This window comes from Lepidochelys kempii, chromosome 18, assembly GCF_965140265.1.
Source record: "Lepidochelys kempii isolate rLepKem1 chromosome 18, rLepKem1.hap2, whole genome shotgun sequence".
Lineage (NCBI taxonomy): Eukaryota > Metazoa > Chordata > Testudines > Cheloniidae > Lepidochelys > Lepidochelys kempii.
In genome coordinates, this window is record NC_133273.1 from 14,073,781 (window position 1) to 14,093,518 (window position 19,738).

At 41.8% G+C, this 19,738-nt stretch overlaps 1 protein-coding gene across 4 annotated transcripts in view; it reads right to left on the reverse strand.

Moving 5' to 3' along the window:
- Positions 1–19,738, reverse strand: part of UBE4B (ubiquitination factor E4B) — a 67,468-nt gene that overhangs the window by 1,653 nt on the left and 46,077 nt on the right. For all 4 annotated transcript variants that reach the window (XM_073316801.1, XM_073316798.1, XM_073316799.1 and 1 more), the window contains 12 exons: positions 18,834–19,032; positions 18,098–18,236; positions 15,772–15,871; positions 14,742–14,869; positions 14,286–14,384; positions 12,622–12,857; positions 10,549–10,675; positions 9,417–9,561; positions 4,879–5,013; positions 3,953–4,144; positions 925–1,099; positions 148–294 (listed from right to left, as the gene is read on the reverse strand). In XM_073316801.1, the coding sequence (XP_073172902.1) occupies positions 148–294; positions 925–1,099; positions 3,953–4,144; positions 4,879–5,013; positions 9,417–9,561; positions 10,549–10,675; positions 12,622–12,857; positions 14,286–14,384; positions 14,742–14,869; positions 15,772–15,871; positions 18,098–18,236; positions 18,834–19,032 (1,822 nt within the window). The remainder of the gene's footprint in view (positions 1–147; positions 295–924; positions 1,100–3,952; positions 4,145–4,878; positions 5,014–9,416; positions 9,562–10,548; positions 10,676–12,621; positions 12,858–14,285; positions 14,385–14,741; positions 14,870–15,771; positions 15,872–18,097; positions 18,237–18,833; positions 19,033–19,738) is intronic.

Consider the following 19,738-nt stretch of genomic DNA (forward strand, 5'->3'; position numbering starts at 1 on the left):
TAGAAATTTTCTGAGAGACGCGGGGCCAAAGCTGAGAGTGGGGAGGGCAGAACTGGACTGCTGCTCTATCCAGGCTATGACACTACCCTACAGAAGTCTGAGACATACCCAAGGGTACAACCCTCCATCAATAAAAGGCAGAGCTACCTGGTTCTAGCATGTTTTCTGTCAGTGTCTGCCGATTGAAGGGGTCAGTGGAGGAGTTCAGCAGGTGTCGCAGGATGATTGATCTGTCCATGATCGTTCCAGACGGCAGCCTCACAGGGTCGGTCATAAGAGTGTCCATGAGTGGATCTGAAGGGGCAGATGAAGCTTATGTAATTAAATTAAAGAAACAGAGGGGAAAAAAAATAAGTGATTTCCTGATGCCTCACAGCGCAGAAGTGACCTGGAGAATCTCTCTGGATCATTGAGGACCAGATACATTATTGAAGTGACACAGGGTACCCCAAAGGGAGGAAAAGCAGCATTCTTAGGTGTCTCCTGCCAACGGATCCAGAACTGGAGTGAAGATACCATCAGATTAGAGCTCATAGAGGTGGGCAACTGCTGCTGGAAATGGGGAATTGCTGGGATGAAGGCTACCCTAGAATGCAGAGCTGTCCATTCACATAAACTTCGGAAGGAGAACAAAGTGTAAAGTGCGAGCATTTCACTGGGCTCTCAGAGATCTTGTACTGTTTTATGACCCATGTTTGCAAAGCTGGTCTAAGCACATGGCTAGGTATGAATAATGCAGTCCCTGAACAACTTTGCTCTCTTCACTCAAACCTGAACTGTTATCACTGAATTGGTGGAAGATTCAGGACTACAGAGAACAGTAGGCTGTTTCCATTAGAAATCACAGGTCTAAATTATACTTACCTTATATATACTTTAAGCAACTGCACTCCCCCCAAAAGGTTATTAAAAAAATCAACCTGCCTCTGAATTCATCTGGCGCATCGCTATAATCGATTTCTGCACGGGCATTCTTGGCAACAATTTCCTCCACTTTCTCTGCCAGCAGTTTGAATTTTTCTATTGCTATCGTGGACTTGATTCCAGCCTTCCTCATCTTTGAAATAACCTCCTCAAATAGCTCTTTGCTGTAGGACCTCTGCAAACAAGCAGCATAAAGAGAAAATGTGAACTTGTGACATCTTTGCTCAGTTACAGCATCTAACGATCTTAAAACACTTTGTAAAAATAAACTAATCAAGCCTTAACATGAATGTGAGGTAGGCAAGAGGTATATAGGGATCACTTCACTGAGCACTGAAACGTAGCCACCTCTGGGATGGAGTGCAGCTTCTGGACCACTGTGTATCTATGTAGGATAGAAAATGAAGAGTACTATATCCAATTGGAGTTGTAGAGCAGTTTATGGAGGCCAAACTTAATTGTCAGAGTTGGTGTTTACTCAGAACCCCTGGGTTACCACCCTTTCTTTTGTGACACATACTATGAACACAAGTGGTATATTTTCTCTTTCATCTAAAAGGATAGCAGCTTCAGCTACACAGGCTTTCAGAAGGAAGAGTGTCATCGACTGAATCACCACCACTCTCACCCAATCATTTCTTTTAGGTATTCTTCCAATAATGGATTCATCCCAACCCTGATTTGCTTGTGAGATGATCATGGCACAAGGTGATGCAGTAAGGAGGAATAGCAGTGCGCCCAAATCTCCCACCCTGCCTTGCAACAGTGGGATAACTGATTAGAATAGTGTCATCTTTTTCCACAAGGCACAATACGAACACAAATGAATTCGCACATGTTGGTGGAAACATCACCTATAGTTTGGTTTTTCTGAATTATTAACTGCTATAATTATTGCCAAGGGTAGTTACATGCTATGCAAGTGTTGGGATGTGGGAATCAGTATGACACTGGAGAAATCTCGAAAACAAGGATGAAAGCACAGAGTATCTAGCCCACCCACCAGGATGATACTGGTAATCAGGTGCACTGGGAAGAAAAATATCAGATTCACCAGCTAAAAATGGGCATGCAGTTGCTATAGGGGATAGGCTGATGATCTGTTTATCTCTGTGACGAAGTGGAAGACAATTCTGGGAAGGGACAGAAGAGGAATGATCCTTAAAAATCCTGCTGCAAAAATCAGCAAGAAGTCTCAGTGAGGGAGTTGGTACCTGCTGGGAGCCTGCCAGTTCGATGCACCATGCAGCACACTGCAGGAACAGCAGCACACTGCTTCTAGAACTGCGCAGCTACACCGGCCACAGGCAGAACACATACTTTACAGCTTCAACTGACTTACGCATCAGTTTAATCAACAACTAAGAATAAAGCTATATACAAGAACTTTTGCAAACTGCTCATGTTCTGGAGACTATAAAGCCACCTACATGTACCTTCAGAGTGCTGGGCTTTGAAATAAGCCTTTTAAAATTTATTTTCATAGTTTCAAAAGCCCTCTTTTAACCAACACCTATTTAAACTACACCGTATGAGACTGAGTTAAGCAACAAACACGATTTAACATACTGGGTTTTAGGAGTTGCTGTTTTCTTTGGGAATTTGTTCTAAACACAGTGGTAATTCTCTACTCTGCATTATAGATCTCACTGAAACATTGTTTTCAATGCTCAGGACACAGTGTGCCCACCCAAACTCCATGCCAACCTGGAGCGGAGAACATAATTATGGCACTGTGCCTGGGGGCTGGCAAAGCTCTTCAAATTTCTTCTACGTACTAGGACTGCAAATCAGAGATCCATCAAAATGCTTTAGAACATCTCTGCCACATACAGGCAACCTTTTAGAACATACTTTTTACCCAATCGCTATTACAGCATCAAGTGTTTTCTTGGATTTTCCTTCCTGTTATTGCCAAGACACTAGTCACTCCCCCCACTTTTTTTTTTTTTTAATGAGAAGCCACTTTATGTTATCCAACATTAACTCATTTGTACTAGTTACAACTCAAATGCACAGCAACAAGGTGGGGACAAACTAAAATAAAGCATATTGGTGCAGGAACTGGAATAGTGTTAAAGGGACACTGTCAATTTAGAAGTTATAGATAGCTAACAAAAGGCATCTTTTTAGGTACATTACTGACACCATGTGAGATCATCAGAATGGAAAAAGCTTACAATTTACTTTTCTCTATTTATGCTGTTTGCTTCCTGTATTTCTCAGCCGGGGGGGGGGGGGGGGATTAATCAAGCCACTTGCACAGTTCTGCTGCTTGGAGGTGCACACTCGAAGGGGAATATTTACTTATTTTAAAACCATTTCCATCAGAAGTCTAAGCAGCCCTAGAAACATTTCTATTGGTCTTTGGATTCTGAAAAGCTTGGCTTTGTACAAAACAAAACCCTGGACCAACATTTGTCCTTTCAAATCTCAAACAGGACACAAGGTTACAGATGAGCCATAGTTTACCTATATGATCAATCACACACACAACACTATTTTATAAACATAGAGGTGTCACTCTAATGATTATTGTTGCAAGGAAATATGTTCTAGAGGAATGAGCCTAGATTTGTGAGAAAAGGCCCTTAGATCACAGTTCCAGTTCTGCCAGAGACCATCTGTGTGGTCATGACCTCGGGCATGATCAGAATCACCCTTGTGCCTTTGTTTCCCCTCTAAAGTGGAGGCAATACTACTATTACTCCTACCTCATAGGGGAGGCTAAGCAGGTAACAGTTAATGTTTGTAAAATGCTCTGCATATGTAAAGTGCTACATATATTCTATGAACAACTATGTATTATTTATATAGCACTATAGGTTTGCAAAGCACGTTATAAACATACCTATCTCAAAGGAGAAGAGAGTGCCCATGCAGAGATTAATCATGGAAAGTAAATTGAAGGAGGTTGGTTGGCAGTGCACAGGTAGTGGGCAAGCTCTTCCAGAAGTGATTCTGGAAAGCTCTGCCAGTTCTGTTTGCCCATACCACCACCATACCCACCTCTCTTTCTGGAGCTCACCTGGTCGTCGGCAATTGCTTTAGCGAAGCGAGCACAATCTAACTGCAGGTAAATATCAGTCAGTTGGTCCAACAGCTTCTTTGGTTCAAACCCATATTTTTCAGGGTTTTCAACTTTCAGGTCACGGCACTTGGGGCCACACAATTGCTGAAGGTTAAAGTTCAGCATAGCAGCCAATCGTGGACCAAGTTCCTAGAAGGTCAAAATAAAGTACAAATGAAAACGAGGCGGCACTGGGGAAGGGACACCACCTTAAGGCCCACATGCATCTGGCTCAGGAATTCGAGACTATGATTTCTCTTCAGGAAGACTGCCACCAATTTCATAAGTTTCACACGGTGAGCCTTTCCTCATTGCTATCTCCAAACAGTTATACTTATATCCAAACTCAAGTATTCATCATATGAAGTAGAAAACAATGCAACTTTTACTGAACATCTGCCCAAAAATACACATTTAAAAAAACAACGTGTAGGTAATATAATTCCAGGTGGTGTTTCTGCTGGTGACAAGATGAAAACATCACATGCCTACATCCCTCTTCAGAGTGCAACAATCATGATGACTTTTCTCAGGCCGGAAGGACAGAAACCGTCTCCACAAACATAAACCCTAGAATGTCCTTCCTACCATCCCATCTTGGCATCATTGTAACATGCTTGTTATAATCCAAACACAGAGGGAATCTGTGACTTGTCTAAAAGCACCATTAACATCTCAGGGACTAAGGAAATGCATTTTATAGCACCAAATCATTGCTACCAATAATACATATGCTTAGAATTAGATTTCAGTGCACTGTGGATAACATTACAGCTTATCTCCAGGATTTTATCCAGTAAAGAAAAAGAGCCAACCCACATATTAAAGAAGCTGGAAACCAGCCAGGCAATGAGGAATACTAGAGCAGAACAGTTTATACTTACAGGTCTGAGGAAAGGCTTCTGAACCTGCTTGGTAAGGATATGGAACATATCAACAGTTTCTGTTGCCAGGGCAAGATACGAGCGAGACACACGCTCATCCTGAGCAAGCTGAGACTGCCGAGCCTGTTGCTGGTCCTAGAAAATAAACATGCCACAATTACAAGTCCTTATAACTCCCTACTCAATAGCTAAACAGACATGATCTAACATCCTTTTGGCCGGAAGCAGAGTGACAGACTGTGGTTCAAGTTGTATTAAGACACTGCTCCTTTATTTAAGGTACAGCTCCCCTTCAATAGCATGTCCTAGACAAAAATCTGGGGTGGTGGAGGGGTATAAAAGTGGATAGTATCAAGGCTGTAAAGTGCTGTATCGCTCCAAAAAATGACTGTACAAATGGTATTGTGGTGGGGTCCCATGTTTAGCGAGTCTCACTGATTCCATATCCAATTTGCTCAACATACAATTAAAAGGGTGGGTTGGGTTTCTCCCCCATCCCAAATACCAGCACTGCAGAGTCAGTGTTGGAACTGAGAGTCAGGCTGGGTTTTTTCTGGCTTGTTCATTAATACAGGTAATAAAGCTTCTAAAATTGGGACAATTCTTTAGATGTGCCAATTCACTCCTTCACCTAGTAATGGCTCTGCCATACTAACAGGAGTAAACTGTCATAAAGGCTTCAGAAGAGCAAACCTGATTCTGACTGAACACATGAAGCAGAAGCCGTGAAGGTGATTTTTAGAGAGTCATTTTGTTGACCCAGAACTTCACTTTGAATTTTCTTTCTTAATTACTTTTATAGGAAAGAGATAAGGGCTCTCAGATCCACACATCTTTGAAACGTAAATCAGAGAGAGTCACGTGGATGAGTTATTGCACAACTTTCAGCTCTGAACAATTAGCAGCAAGCTCCTACAGGACTGTCAGGAGTTGAGGTCATGCTGTTTGACACTTGAAAGGTACAGGTTTCAGAGTAGCAGCCGTGTTAGTCTGTATTCGCAAAAAGAAAAGGAGTACTTGTGGCACCTTGGAGACTAACCAATTTATTTGAGCATGAGCTTTCGTGAGCTACAGCTCACTTCATCGGATGCATACCGTGGAAACTGCAGCAGACTTTATATACACACAGAGAATATGAAACAATACCTCCTCCCACCCCACTGTCCTGCTGGTAATAGCTTATCTAAAGTGATCATCAAGTTGGGCCATTTCCAGCACAAATCCAGGTTTTCTCACCCTCCACCCCCCACACAAATTCACTCTCCTGCTGGTGATAGCCCATCCAAAGTGACAACTCTCTACACAATGTGCATGATAATCAAGTTGGGCCATTTCCTGCACAAATCCAGGTTCTCTCACCCCCCTCCCAAAAACCACACACACAAACTCACTATCCTGCTGGTAATAGCTCATCCAAAGTGACCACTCTCCCTACAATGTGCATGATAATCAAGGTGGGCCATTTCCAGCACAAATCCAGGTTCTCTCACCCCCCCCCCCACCCCCATACACACACAAACTCACTCTCCTGCTGGTAATAGCTCATCCAAACTGACCACTCTCCAAGTTTAAATCCAAGTTAAACCAGAACATCTGGGGGGGGGAGTAGGAAAAAACAAGGGGAAATAGGCTACCTTGCATAACAACTTAGCCACTACCAGTCTCTATTTAAGCCTAAATTAATAGTATCCAATTTGCAAATGAATTCCAATTCAGCAGTTTCTCGCTGGAGTCTGGATTTGAAGTTTTTTTGTTTTAAGATAGCGACCTTCATGTCTGTGATTGCGTGACCAGAGAGATTGAAGTGTTCTCCGACTGGTTTATGAATGTTATAATTCTTGACATCTGATTTGTGTCCATTTATTCTTTTACGTAGAGACTGTCCAGTTTGACCAATGTAAATGGCAGAGGGGCATTGCTGGCACATGATGGCATATATCACATTGGTGGATGTGCAGGTGAACGAGCCTCTGATAGTGTGGCTGATGTTATTAGGGCCTATTATGCAAGGTAGCCTATTTCCCCTTGTTTTTTCCTACCCCCCCCCCCGATGTTCTGGTTTAACTTGGATTTAAACTTGGAGAGTGGTCAGTTTGGATGAGCTATTACCAGCAGGAGAGTGAGTTTGTGAGTGTATGGGGGTGGGGGGGGGTGAGAAAACCTGGATTTGTGCTGGAAATGGCCCACCTTGATTATCATGCACATTGTAGGGAGAGTGGTCACTTTGGATGAGCTATTACCAGCAGGATAGTGAGTTTGTGTGTGTGGTTTTTGGGAGGGGGGTGAGAGAACCTGGATTTGTGCAGGAAATGGCCCAACTTGATTATCATGCACATTGTGTAGAGAGTTGTCACTTTGGATGGGCTATCACCAGCAGGAGAGTGAATTTGTGTGGGGGGGTGGAGGGTGAGAAAACCTGGATTTGTGCTGGAAATGGCCCAACTTGATGATCACTTTAGATAAGCTATTACCAGCAGGACAGTGGGGTGGGAGGAGGTATTGTTTCATATTCTCTGTGTGTATATAAAGTCTGCTGCAGTTTCCACGGTATGCATCTGATGAAGTGAGCTGTAGCTCACGAAAGCTCATGCTCAAATAAATTGGTTAGTCTCTAAGGTGCCACAAGTACTCCTTTTCTTTTTGAAAGGTACAGTTTCTCTAGATTTGAAACATGACTCATGACCTATATGTCACAACCTATTAATGATCTCCAAATCTTCTATTAAAACTACTTGACAAAAGTGCTGGAGAATACATTACAGTGAACTATTCTACCCTAGCTGTGGGCTGGACTGGAGGACAAACAGAACTGTTCCAACTCTAATTCCATACAAGTTGTATGGAAGAACATTATTTACAATCGTACACTCAGTCAGTATGACTTCAATTATCAACATGGAATATAGATGTTCCTCATATAAGGAGTTCCACTAGGTGACAACAACAAATGTGAGAACAACACTAAGTAAGTGAAGTCCAGAAGGAAAGTTAGATCTAAAGTGAGGAACAGTAAGAATTGGACCTTTGAGAACTTCATCAGCCAGGGAGCTATCCCCCCACCTGCCAAGGGCTAGATCAGCCTCTGCTGATCCAAAATCCCAAGAGAGAGTTCTAAATGCTAATTCCATACAGGGTGCTGTGTTGGAGCCACTTCTAGATTGAAACAAAGACAAAGTAGTTTTAATCAATACAAATGTTATAAAAATAGTACAAGAGCTGACCAAGAAATGGTCTTCATTTCCAGACCCATCAGCTTTTACACTATCCTTATAATATTTACATACTAAAGCATCACTCTTTACAGTCCCTTTGTATAGCATTATTCATATTTTACAGCTATTGCTGCAATATGAAAAGAAGACAGTGTTGCTGACTATAGCCAAGTGCAGTTCCCAGTTTAATATTTGATAAATCTTCTGTCAGGGGATTATATCCTGCACTTGTCAATGGACTGGACTCTAATCTAAAAGGTCGTTTCTATCTCTAACTTTTAACACACTACAGTAATTTGTATTCTTCCCACTGTGACAAACACCACAGACATCAACATGTCTGCAACTAGATAATCCATTGGAACTACAAAGTGGAACTTGAATCTTCTCCTTCACACATACACATGCAGACACCTAAGCACCAAAGATTACAACCATGCAGAATATTTCCACCACTGTATGCTAAGTGAATCCCAGGACAACTGCATACAGTCATTTACTATCCTAGTAAATGTTAAGTTTATCCAAGACTATTTAAGAACAGAATAATCCAGCTGCCTACTTTACATTGGGCTTTAATGCTCTATTTTTTGCCACCACTGTTTGCACTGTAAGGATTACCCACTTCCAAGATTTGCACTCATGTGCTCTATCTGAGGCAGCTGTCCACATTCTTGTTGTATAAAAGTTTTAGGATAACTAACACTTATCTGTATCAAAAGGAGGAAGTAACACTGCAGGGAAAATACAGACTTTAGAACATTCTTATCTGAAAGGAACTCTGCAAAATGGATCTTCCCTTTCTATATATCTTTTTTATTTCAGATTATTTTTGAAATCAATAACCTCAGTATAAAAATATCTGACATTGGTGGGTGAATGCATACAAATATTGTATAATGACATTGAATCCTGAAATTTATTCTCTTCCTTTCCATCCCAAAGCCTGCTTTGAGCTCAATACATTAGAAGAAAAAAAGCTCTTAGCTGGAACAGTTCTTTGAAGTGAACTCAGCTGGTGGGCATCTTCCAGAACTTCCTTTGAAAAAGGATTATAAGCCTCAATTTCCCCATTTAGCATTTTAAATACACCATCTCTTAAAAGTCTCATATCCCCTCCCCCGCAATGCCAGCCCTGATGTAACTCTGCAGCCTGGATTCTCTTTCAGGAAGCAGTGCCCAAAGTGACCCTGGCCATGGTAGCAGCAAGCAATGCCACCTCCAAGGGCAGCTCTGCAAGAGCAGCTCTTTGGTGCTACCCTTAGCCGAAGAAATCCTAGCATAAGAAAGAAAGGGGCACTGGGGAAAAAAAACCAACATGCTCACCCTAGGCAGCAGGTCCCACTGTTCTTTGTTCTTCATCTCCTCTTGAACTTCATGGATCCGTTTTAGGGACTCCAGACTCTCGTCCAGCAAGAAAGTGGTGTCGTTTATCAGCATGTTGATATAGCGAACAAACTGCTTCCCAGAGCTGGAAAACATTGAAATGCCTTTGTCGCTGCACGGTACAACAGGAGCATTCAATCCAGAACGCATCTCTCAGTCTGGAGCACTAGCAACATTCTTTCTTCATACCACAGTTTGAATAATTAATGCCCCCACTCTACAGGCCAGATGAACCAAAGTCCAGAGGCACCCTATATTCCTCTGTGTTTAGAATGGCCATAGTGGAAAGGCCTAATCATGTAAGCTGGGACTGATCAAACGAGGTATCCTTCCCCTTCCTGACCCTAATAGCAAAGTAAGAGCAAGAGAGAGCCTAAACAAGAATAAAGCAGGACGAGGGAAAATCCGTCTTCAATGGACAAAATAGCTCTTGTTGGCCAGTGACAGAAACATTGTCAAATATCTAGGAACTCACAAGAGAGGCCCAAATAAACATCACCACTGTCTGGAAATGGAATCTGGGACAGACCAGCAGGGGGAATAAAAGAATGGAAGGGATAATCCCTGTCTCTGCACATTTGTACTATAACAGGATGACAGACATTAACAACTGGAAACGAAGTTAAGTATGCTCAGAAAAATACACAGGGGTTCCCAACTGGGATCACCACCATGAGCTCAGGAAAACACTGAGAAGAAGCATAAAGTAGCAGCTAAGAAAGACAAAAAGAAAAGCATTTTCCAGGTATTTGTGGCAAAACATGACCAAGGCACGGGGAGAGTGCAGAAGATGTGCCCTCCAACATGACAGAGAAGCAAGCATTATGCACATCAGCATAGGGAGGCACATTTGAAAATAAATACTGGGGGGAAGTTTTCCTCTTGCACCTACGGATCTTATATATATTTTTCATGTTCTGAAGCTAAATATCTTTGAGTAATCTGGCTCTTCAGCTACATATCCTAGTTGGAGGGATCAGCCTCAGATCCTTACTCCAGTGGTCTCCACACTTCAGAAATCCAAGGCAAGTGTCTAAGCAGTTATCTCTGGCATTTACAACATTTTACTCACTTGAACTCTTCCATGAAGGTGCCATGATGAGCTATGTTCTGCCAAAGGCTTTTGAAAATGGTGCTGATATGGTAGCGGATTGTAAATTTGTCATAGAACTCGCTGGTGGCTCCAGTGTGCTCAACATCTGAGAAGAAAATAGAAGACACCAGTATTAAAACTAGAACCCCATCATCAAAATTTCCCTCCAGTATCCTGTGCTGATTACTAGGTATCCATATACCACACTTCCCACCCCCTCAATCTAACTGGTCAGGTACAGCTGAAAGCTGCAAAAAAATAAATCACATCTGTAAAACTCCAACTTGGTCCCCATTTTAAAGGGGCATCATTCACTTTATTTCTCAGAATCAACCTTCCTTTCAAAGGAAAGCAAGTTTCATGATGTAGCATTTTTGGAGGAGCATACCTTACATACTACTTTTATTCCATGTTTAACAAAAACCCCCATTGTTTGGGCTCTCCAATGTGTGAGATGGTAAAGACAAATAATTAAAGTGAATATAGAGAGCCATAAAAAAACTGGATTACTGAATACAAAAATAAAAAATCTCTACCTCAACATTATGTTGAGTATTTAATCACCCTGCCCCCCCCCCCCACAAAAATCAGGAAATAGAGTTGTTTCTGCATCAACTCTCCTTTTCTTTTTACACTTTCAATGTACAATATTGTGATGTCACAATCACACTAGTTATATCTCCAGGAGTTCCAGGGTATACCAGACCTGAATGTTTATTTTTTTCCCCTAAACCAACAATAACAAAACCCAACCTTTTAGGCTTCTTCCTACATCATCAAGAAATAAAAAAAGGGCACAAGCACATTTTTCTCTCAGGTCACCTTTAACAAAAACAGGGCTTAAAACAAGGTTGGGTTTCCTTTCAAATGTATAGTAATCTGATTTAAGAATATCCATGTCTCTCAGGGTTTAATATTTCTGCTCATCACCACAGCATCTGACCACTTTCCATGTAAAATCAATAGCAATAATGAAATCTCTAGTGTACCTCCTGGGGTAGATGGTTCTTCTCCCTTTTTGGGGTACTGCTTTTGGTTTTGATTTTTTAGATTTTACTAATTTACTTGGGGGTTTTTTTTGTTTAGATTGGTTGATGTTTTTCAGGGAAAATAAAATGGTTATTAGCGGCTGAAAACATGCGCAGTGTAGTCGACATATGCTTACTAGAGAGAGAACTTTGAACTGTGGGGAGATTATACTATACACTTATTCTGCTGTAGTGACCATCCCAGAGTAAGTAGCACTGTACAAAAGTTAAGGTCACATTAACATACAACAGAATAGGGCAGAAGGATGTAGCCAAATTATGAAATTAAGCAAGAAAAAAGAACTGAAAAAAAAGGTGAAGCCAGAACACTCAAATGAATTAACTTTTGTGCATTTAAAATATCAGCATATTCTATTAGTGTAGGTTTTTTCTTTGTTTTTATTTATTTCTTTTTTAGAAAAAGAAAAATAGCATGTGTGTAGGACTATAAGATTCCTTTTCTACCCAACTGTTATATGTTCTATGACTCTGTGCTCCACAGTGCAATAAAGCTGGCAGATCACGGTAGATTTGAAGCCGAGATAGCTGAAAGGCCACTTAGACTCACTGGATCCCTGGGATGTACGTTTGAAAAGCAAAAGGCGGCTAGGAGAGATGGGACATCAGAGGGAATTGCAGGGGACTGATGACTTCCCAGAGGCAGAGCCCGCAAGGGCTGTCCAAGGTTTATATGGCTATCAGGGTACTTACAATCTCATGCACAAAAACATTTTAGTTCCAAGCACCCCCTCCCACTCCCCAAACGTGGGAAAAAACAAAAAACAAAAAACCACCTTTCCTGCCTTGGAATTCAAGTGCCAGGGCAGCACTGCTAGTGTCAGGCTACAATAAAGCCACACAAAGACGGTCAGAAAGCAATAGAACAAGGCATCATCTAAAGATGTTCCAAAGGACTGACCTTGATTTTTTTTTGAGAGCCTAAGCCGACTGACAGAACCTCTTGCCTTACCAGGCTTTCATCCCTCACCGTGTTGATCAATACCCTGCAAACACAACATCTTACCTGTATAAAACTTCATCAGCGAGGGAACTAACAATTTAGTGGAGAGAGGATGATTCTCAATCATTTCGAAGAACTTCTGTGTCCGTGGCTGAACAGCTGGGTTGGTCATGAACATCACCTCCACCAGCTTTGCTACCAGATACGGGTTTCGGATGTAGTTCTGGTTGCACAGCATCACAACAAGGAACATCACAATGTCCTGAGTGCAGGGCTCATAAAGCACCTGCGGAGAGTATCTGAAGAGAGGTAAGAGGGAGGGGAAAAAAGCAAAACCTGTAAAGGATTCAGCTACATACTTGTCTCAGGCAACTCAGGTCAGACTACCTGTTAGCCCGAGCAAAAGCACAAGTCATTATGGAAACTACATTCTGATGAAGTTACATTAGGCGCCCTTGCCAATAATAGTTTCCTGGGACCGCCTCTGAATTACAGCCACAATCAGTTGTTACATTTCATATGGCGTCAACACTACTTTGAAGTGCCACTTTAATGCTACCTCCTCGGCATGCAGGGACAACTGCTGCCTCTTTTTGAAGCACTGCGAGAAAAAGACAGGGGCTGGACATGGAGCTGAAGAAGGAAAATGACTGAGATCTCTTGAATTCTATGAACACCAGTGGACCCACAAGTCTGAGGGAACAACCATATTCAGCTTTAATGAGGTAAATCTTAGAAGTTAATATGATTCTGGCAAATCTACAAATTAAAGGGCATTTGTTTATTAGAGTGTCATTGCTTATCTTTAATACTGCTCTAGACATGGTGAATACCTCAGACCTTATTAAGATATCAAAGAGAAATTGCCTTTTTAACATGTGGTACTACATTCAATTTATAATAGTCTAGGAAAGCATTTCCCATTCTGGAGGGCAGAGTCACTGGTGATCCCCCTACAGACTATTCTAAGAGAGACACTGGCAGCAAAGGACATTGGGGCAGACCTAGAGCAAGGCAATCTCCTTTGCAAAAATGCTCCTATGCCTGTGAGTAAAGCAGAAACTGGCTCTTTGAAAGCCATGTCCTCAGCCCCATTCCTCTTTCTGCAATGACTCCGAAGGCAGCCAGCAACAAAAGCAGCTAACACGTAGAGGGCTGCATGCAACTGCAACAGCCCACTGCCGCAAGCTTCTCTTCTTGGCTCTCATGGCGCACAGCTTTGTCCAACAGGAAACCAGCCTAGCCCTATGGAGTCCCCAACAGATGCTTAGTCCATCTGCCCAGGCAGCATGCAGCCTTCTAGTGAGCTGGAAAGAGGGAGAGAGACTCACAAAAGCAAGAAAAAAAAAATTGAGAAATGAAAGACAATTAGATAAAAAGCCCTAAGTAGTAAGAAAAGACCAGAGAGAGTGGAAAAAAGCACAGCTAAAGCAAACCCTGGATCTACCCTCTCAGAATATGCATTCAGGGGAGCCTGCAAGGTCTAAGCAACTGATATTCACCACAGTTTGCTTCCCCTCATTCTTCTTTTTCTGCTTTTTTCCCCTCCAGAGAATCACTGATCACTGAACATTTTCTTATTAGTCCTTCCCTTTCTGCTGGAACTGACTTAGCTCAGAGTTCTGACTGGTTTTCAGTTGTAGAGAGGGGAGCCCAGAGACAATTACAAGAACACCATCTGTGATGTGGGAAGCATAATAGTTTGCCTCAAACATGACTTTACTTACTGTACAATAAAAAATAAAAATTCAGCAACATCTTCCACATAAAACTCAGGCAGTGCTGCAAACATCTTCGGGACATCAGGATTTAAAGGCAGTATTATGCTGTGGAATAGAAAAGACAATGACAGGGTTAAAAGGAGGACAGCAGAATCCCATGGTCAAATAATATCTTCTGCACTCTCCTACAGAATTGCCGAATAGCCCTTTACAGATATCCTCATAAATATTTGAAGTTTTAAAATTCAATCTCAGCACTTCCGATTAGCAAAACATAACTCAGGATTTTACAGCGGTGACTGAAATAACTACATAAAATCAGACTTACAGTCTAAAAACAGTCATTCATTGACAAGAAGCAATCACAAATTTAGGAATCCCAGGAGGTGGTAATGTTGAGGTAGAGACAGCCAGTATCAGATATTTGAGATAGTGATTTACACACCCAGCCCTGAAACTCACTTGGGGTAGGCAGGGTCGAGGATTCGAAGCAACAGCTGAATCACCATACCATAAAAATTCAGACACCGCCTCAGAAAGTTCTCATCTAGCAAACCAGCATCTGCACAAGCCTTGCACCGCACCAGTTTCTGCAGGAGGAGGGAAGATGCACACAAAAGGCTAATCAAGAGCAATATACAAGAAACACAGTATAAAGATCAAATCCATCCACTCCACTCAACACTCCCAATAATTAAGACAGTTCTGCCCCTCCCTCCACACACAATATTTTATCATTGCCCAAAGAACAGGACACTTCAAAAAATCCCCCAATATATCAACAAAGACAGATGAGTACAACTCAACTAGATCCACAAGGAGAAAACCTTCACTGACTTGTAGTTAAGGAGCAAACACTCCAACAGTAAGAACAGGAGAGTTAAGAAGATAGAAGATCTGAGAAATTGTCAGAAAAAGCTGTCTAGATAGTACAGAGTAGAAAACTGCTATCCATGTACAGTTGCAACAATTGAACAGGGTACTGAAATTCATAATGAAGGATTCCAGTGCATCCACTTTGGAAAGAGCTCAGGACTGAGAGCCAGGAGCTCTGGACTTCTAAATCCAGTTTAAATAGAAATTGTCTGAAGCCATGAGCAAGTCACTCACCCTCTTTGCCGTTATTTATCCATCCAAGAAATGGAAACAGCAACATCATCGTTTCTCAGAAGCGTGTTGCAAGAACTGACCTGTAATCTGCTTTTACATTTTGAATTGCTCTATAAGTGCTAAGCAGTCTCATCCTGAATTGTACTGTGCATATTCTATAGTGTTATTAAGTCAACAGGTATCATACAACAGTGTAATATATTGAAAACAATCCTCCTATGCACCTAAGATATTTTGAAACATCAATGAAAACATGGTTGCTAGCACACCTCTTCCGTTGGAAAAACACAAAAACAAAACAACCCACTACTACTACCATCACCACCACCACACCACACAGGTTGACAGGGCCAGTTAATTGTCATCCTAACTAGTTACAAACCTTAAGTTGTGTTTTACAGCGTTTCAGCATTTCTCGATGTCTGGTAGCTAGAGGAGACTCCTTCCATTGACTTTCATTGTTTTTCAAATCTTCCACAGTCCTGTAAACCACATGAAATCGCTAGTGGTGACAGTAAAGGGGGCATATGTTGACAGCAGGTAAAACATTTACTCTACCTAATTTCAAGTTACAAAGGAAAGAAATTTGGGAAGAAAGAAAAATGAGATTACAAAAATTCATCACCTTAGTAGAAACTATCCCTCACATTCACCAGGACAGCAAGTTGCTCTTGCATCTTTTGAAAGGGAAAACAAAAATCTTGGGATACACTAAGTACACTAGTTCCACAACTGAGGACTCCGTTAAGTAAACAAGAACCACAGCAAAAAAATATTACTGGGGAGACAGTGGGGAAAAGGATTTCTCCTCCAGACACATTCATCATTTTATCACATTTCAAATACTTGGTTTATACCAAATTCACAATCTCTACAAAAAGCAGAGTTAAAATCATGTAATTAAGAACAGTAACCCTATATTAGAGCAAGGCTGATCCAGAACATCTGACAGGCAGGCAAGCAAAGGCCATATCTCATTCACCCCCCCAAAGTACGAGCAGAGAGATGAAAAGCAGAAGCTACTAGAGGAAGATGGGAAGGTTGGTATCAGGAACAGTTCAAAATACCTTCCTCTCCTTTGTAGGACAGATACAAATGCACTCCCAGCACCTCTCTCTCAACCTCCTTCTAGAAAAGGATTTCTCTTGGCAGACCCCTTCCCCATGCACAACCCCCATTACAATTCAAGCCTGTGGGGAAAGAGCACAAGCAATGGGAAAATTTTTCATGCTCTCCCCTTCAGTGCAAGGCCCATCATTATAACAAAGATTAAGTTTTGCCCCCTCCACCATGGTCACAGTCAGCCTAGATCTAACACGGGATAAAAGTGAAGTGCAATGACTATGTCACATCATCCACACGAAGCTATTCAAGTCTCAGCATTTGGACCTAATTCATTTAAAGTAGCAGCTAATTAATATTTTGTGTATGTTGTATTAATCTTAAAGTATTTTAGATTTTATATTCTACACTGTTATGATTCTATTTCCTACCACACCTGGATGTAAACTAGTCTCTCTCCATACCCCAGCCTCCATCTGCTGCAGATTATTATCTGACCTTAATTCTTTCATTAGTGACATCAAAATATATGGCCTGAATTTACAGAGGGCTAAGCGTTTCCTGATAAGTGTTGAGCATGCATGGAAATAACTCATGATTGACAACACTACATTCCAAAGAAGGAAAAAGAGGAGTGATTTCTTTTTTAAATCCAGGGTCTGGTTTATTTGAAAACACTTGTTTGTGTAAAACATGTGTTGACTGTTCACACACAGATATCTACAGCTTTTCTAGCCTTTTGTAGGTCTACACTGTAAATAAAGTTCAAAAATCCTCCAACAAACCTGCCATCTTAATATCAAGGGACTTTTACTAAGTGAATGCAATTATAAATAGTGGAAAACACTGATACTGTGCAATCTGCTCTTATTTATTTTAACTGAGAAAGTTCCTTGAGGTTTAGAGATCCAGCAGCTATAAAAAGTTTATTTGGATTCATGTCAAGAAAAAGGAAAAACAAAAGCATCTTCATGTCAGCGTCAGAACTTAAGCAATTTTTTTAAAATGACAAACCAGTAGTTGAATTACATATGCAGTTACCATAGAATTCACTGTGAAAGCTTTTATACAATGAAGGAGATCATCTGATAGCCACAAGGAACAGATAAAAATCTGTTCTGCAGGCAGATATACAACATCACAGACATAGGAGATAAGCTGCTTGTCAAGCAACCACTACAGTGACCTGCATGTCAGAGGTACATGTGCATTCACCTCCACAGCAATGCAAAAGGCTTAAAGCACTGACATCCCCAAACAAACCACTGACTGTTCAACAAAGTTTAAACTATCAAAACATTGCAACTCTGTACACCCTACGATGCTTTCAAGAACTGTCCAGTGCTCTCTAGGACTACCCCTAGGAGTTTGCGATCCTATCTAGAAACCGCATTCACGATCGATGCCATTGCACATTAGCACAGCCAGAACCTGCAGACACAAAATACTCTGCAAGAGCTATCAAAGCAGCAGACTGACCAATCGATAAAACTCCCCAATACTCCATAGCATGGATTTACTTAAGTTGTAGTTTTAATTTCCATCAAATTTGCAAGAACCATAATCATACATAGGAAAGCACTTACGATTCAAGGTGGCGGGGAAAACTGTAGAACACATGCTAGGTAACTAACACAATTTCTAACCTGTTGAGCTCCCTGATGGCCCGCAGTCTACGGATATAGCGGCGGCAGCTTGGCAGGATGGAGAGGTGATGGGCATGCAAGGTTAGGAAGAAGCATTCTGTTGGGAATTTCGGTTCAGAACATGGAGACTGATCCCTGTCTACAAAAAAAAGAACAAAACAGGATGAAGAAGAGTAAGAAAAAAGCTACATGAATTAGTGCAGGGGTGGCCAACCTTAGCCTGAGAAGGAGCCAGAATTCACCAATGTACATTGCCAAAGAGCCACAGTAATACGTCAGCAGCTCCAGCTCCTCCCATCCACCGGCGCCTCACGATCGGCTGTTTCCTGGCATGTAGGAGGCTCTGGGGGGGAAGGGGTGAGGAGTGAGGGCACAGCAGGCTCAGGGGAGGGGGCGGGAAGGGGTGGAGTGGGGGCAGGGCCTGTGGCAGAGCCATGGATTGAGCAATGAGCACGCCCCAGCACATTGGAAAGTTGGCACCTGCAGCTCCAGCCTGGGAGTCGGTGGCTATACAAGGAGCCGCATATTAACTTCTGAAGAGTTGCATGGGGCTCTGGAGCCACAGGTTGGCCACCCCTGAATTAGTCCTCAGACTTCGAATAACTCACTTCTGTGCAGTCTTAAAACAAGCTATAAAAGCAACAGACAGTCCCAAGCAAAACATTTACAGTAGTGAATATTTTGGAATATCCCTAATACCAGAAGAAAAGGTAGAAAATGCATGCTCTTTACTCACAAAGCTCAGCCATCCAGCCTGTAACATCCTCCATTGTTGCTTTTACTCTTGTCTCATCCATTGGGACGGTGATGCGACACCTGGGGTGGAATATATAGGTGGGATCAACTGTTTCTAGCTTTATCTTCGTGCTAAGCTGCTGCAGCACCCACAGGAAGTTGAGCATAAAACCGTCCGTAGACACCATCCGATCATCAGTCTGCAAGACAAGGGAGAGAAAGTGAATGCTAGAAGATGCCAGCTTAGAAGAAAGCAGCAGGCAACAGACCATTGCAGTTGGCAGGCCTGGAACTTCAGCATCCATCACTAATGCACAATGCATGGTTAAACAAAACAAAACTAGGATCAGGACCTCTAAGGCTAACTAGAATTTGAGCAGCTGTAACTGTTAACAGCATTTCCCTGCCCTGTTTATGTCCAACACCAGTCATTTTTATAAGTACTAAACGCACACACTTAGGGGAGAGAAAAGAGGGGGAAAGAGTCTCAAAGAGGGTTCTTAAAATTTTTTAGCATAGGGACAGCCAGGAACAGGAAAGATTCATAAAGTAGCAAAGCTTCAGTTCTTAAATTTTACCATACAAGCAACATTTCCAGTAGTTTTGTTTCAACTTGAAGAAAACAGTTCTGCAGATAGTTTCAAAATGTTTGCATCTATGGAAAATGGGGACTTCAAGACACTGACGCCTCAAATTGCACACATTTAGGATACACAACCAGGTTATACCAAGGCAAAAATCAACCAACCAATGACAAAAAAAAATCAGCCCTGTTGCTTCAGTGGAATTGTGCCAATTCTCACTAGGGATTACTCAAATTTACAAGAGCCACAAATAAAGTGAGTGCTTGGCAGTTTGTTAACTGGGGGAGAAAACAGGTTTTCATTGCAATCAGTTGGTGGAAGC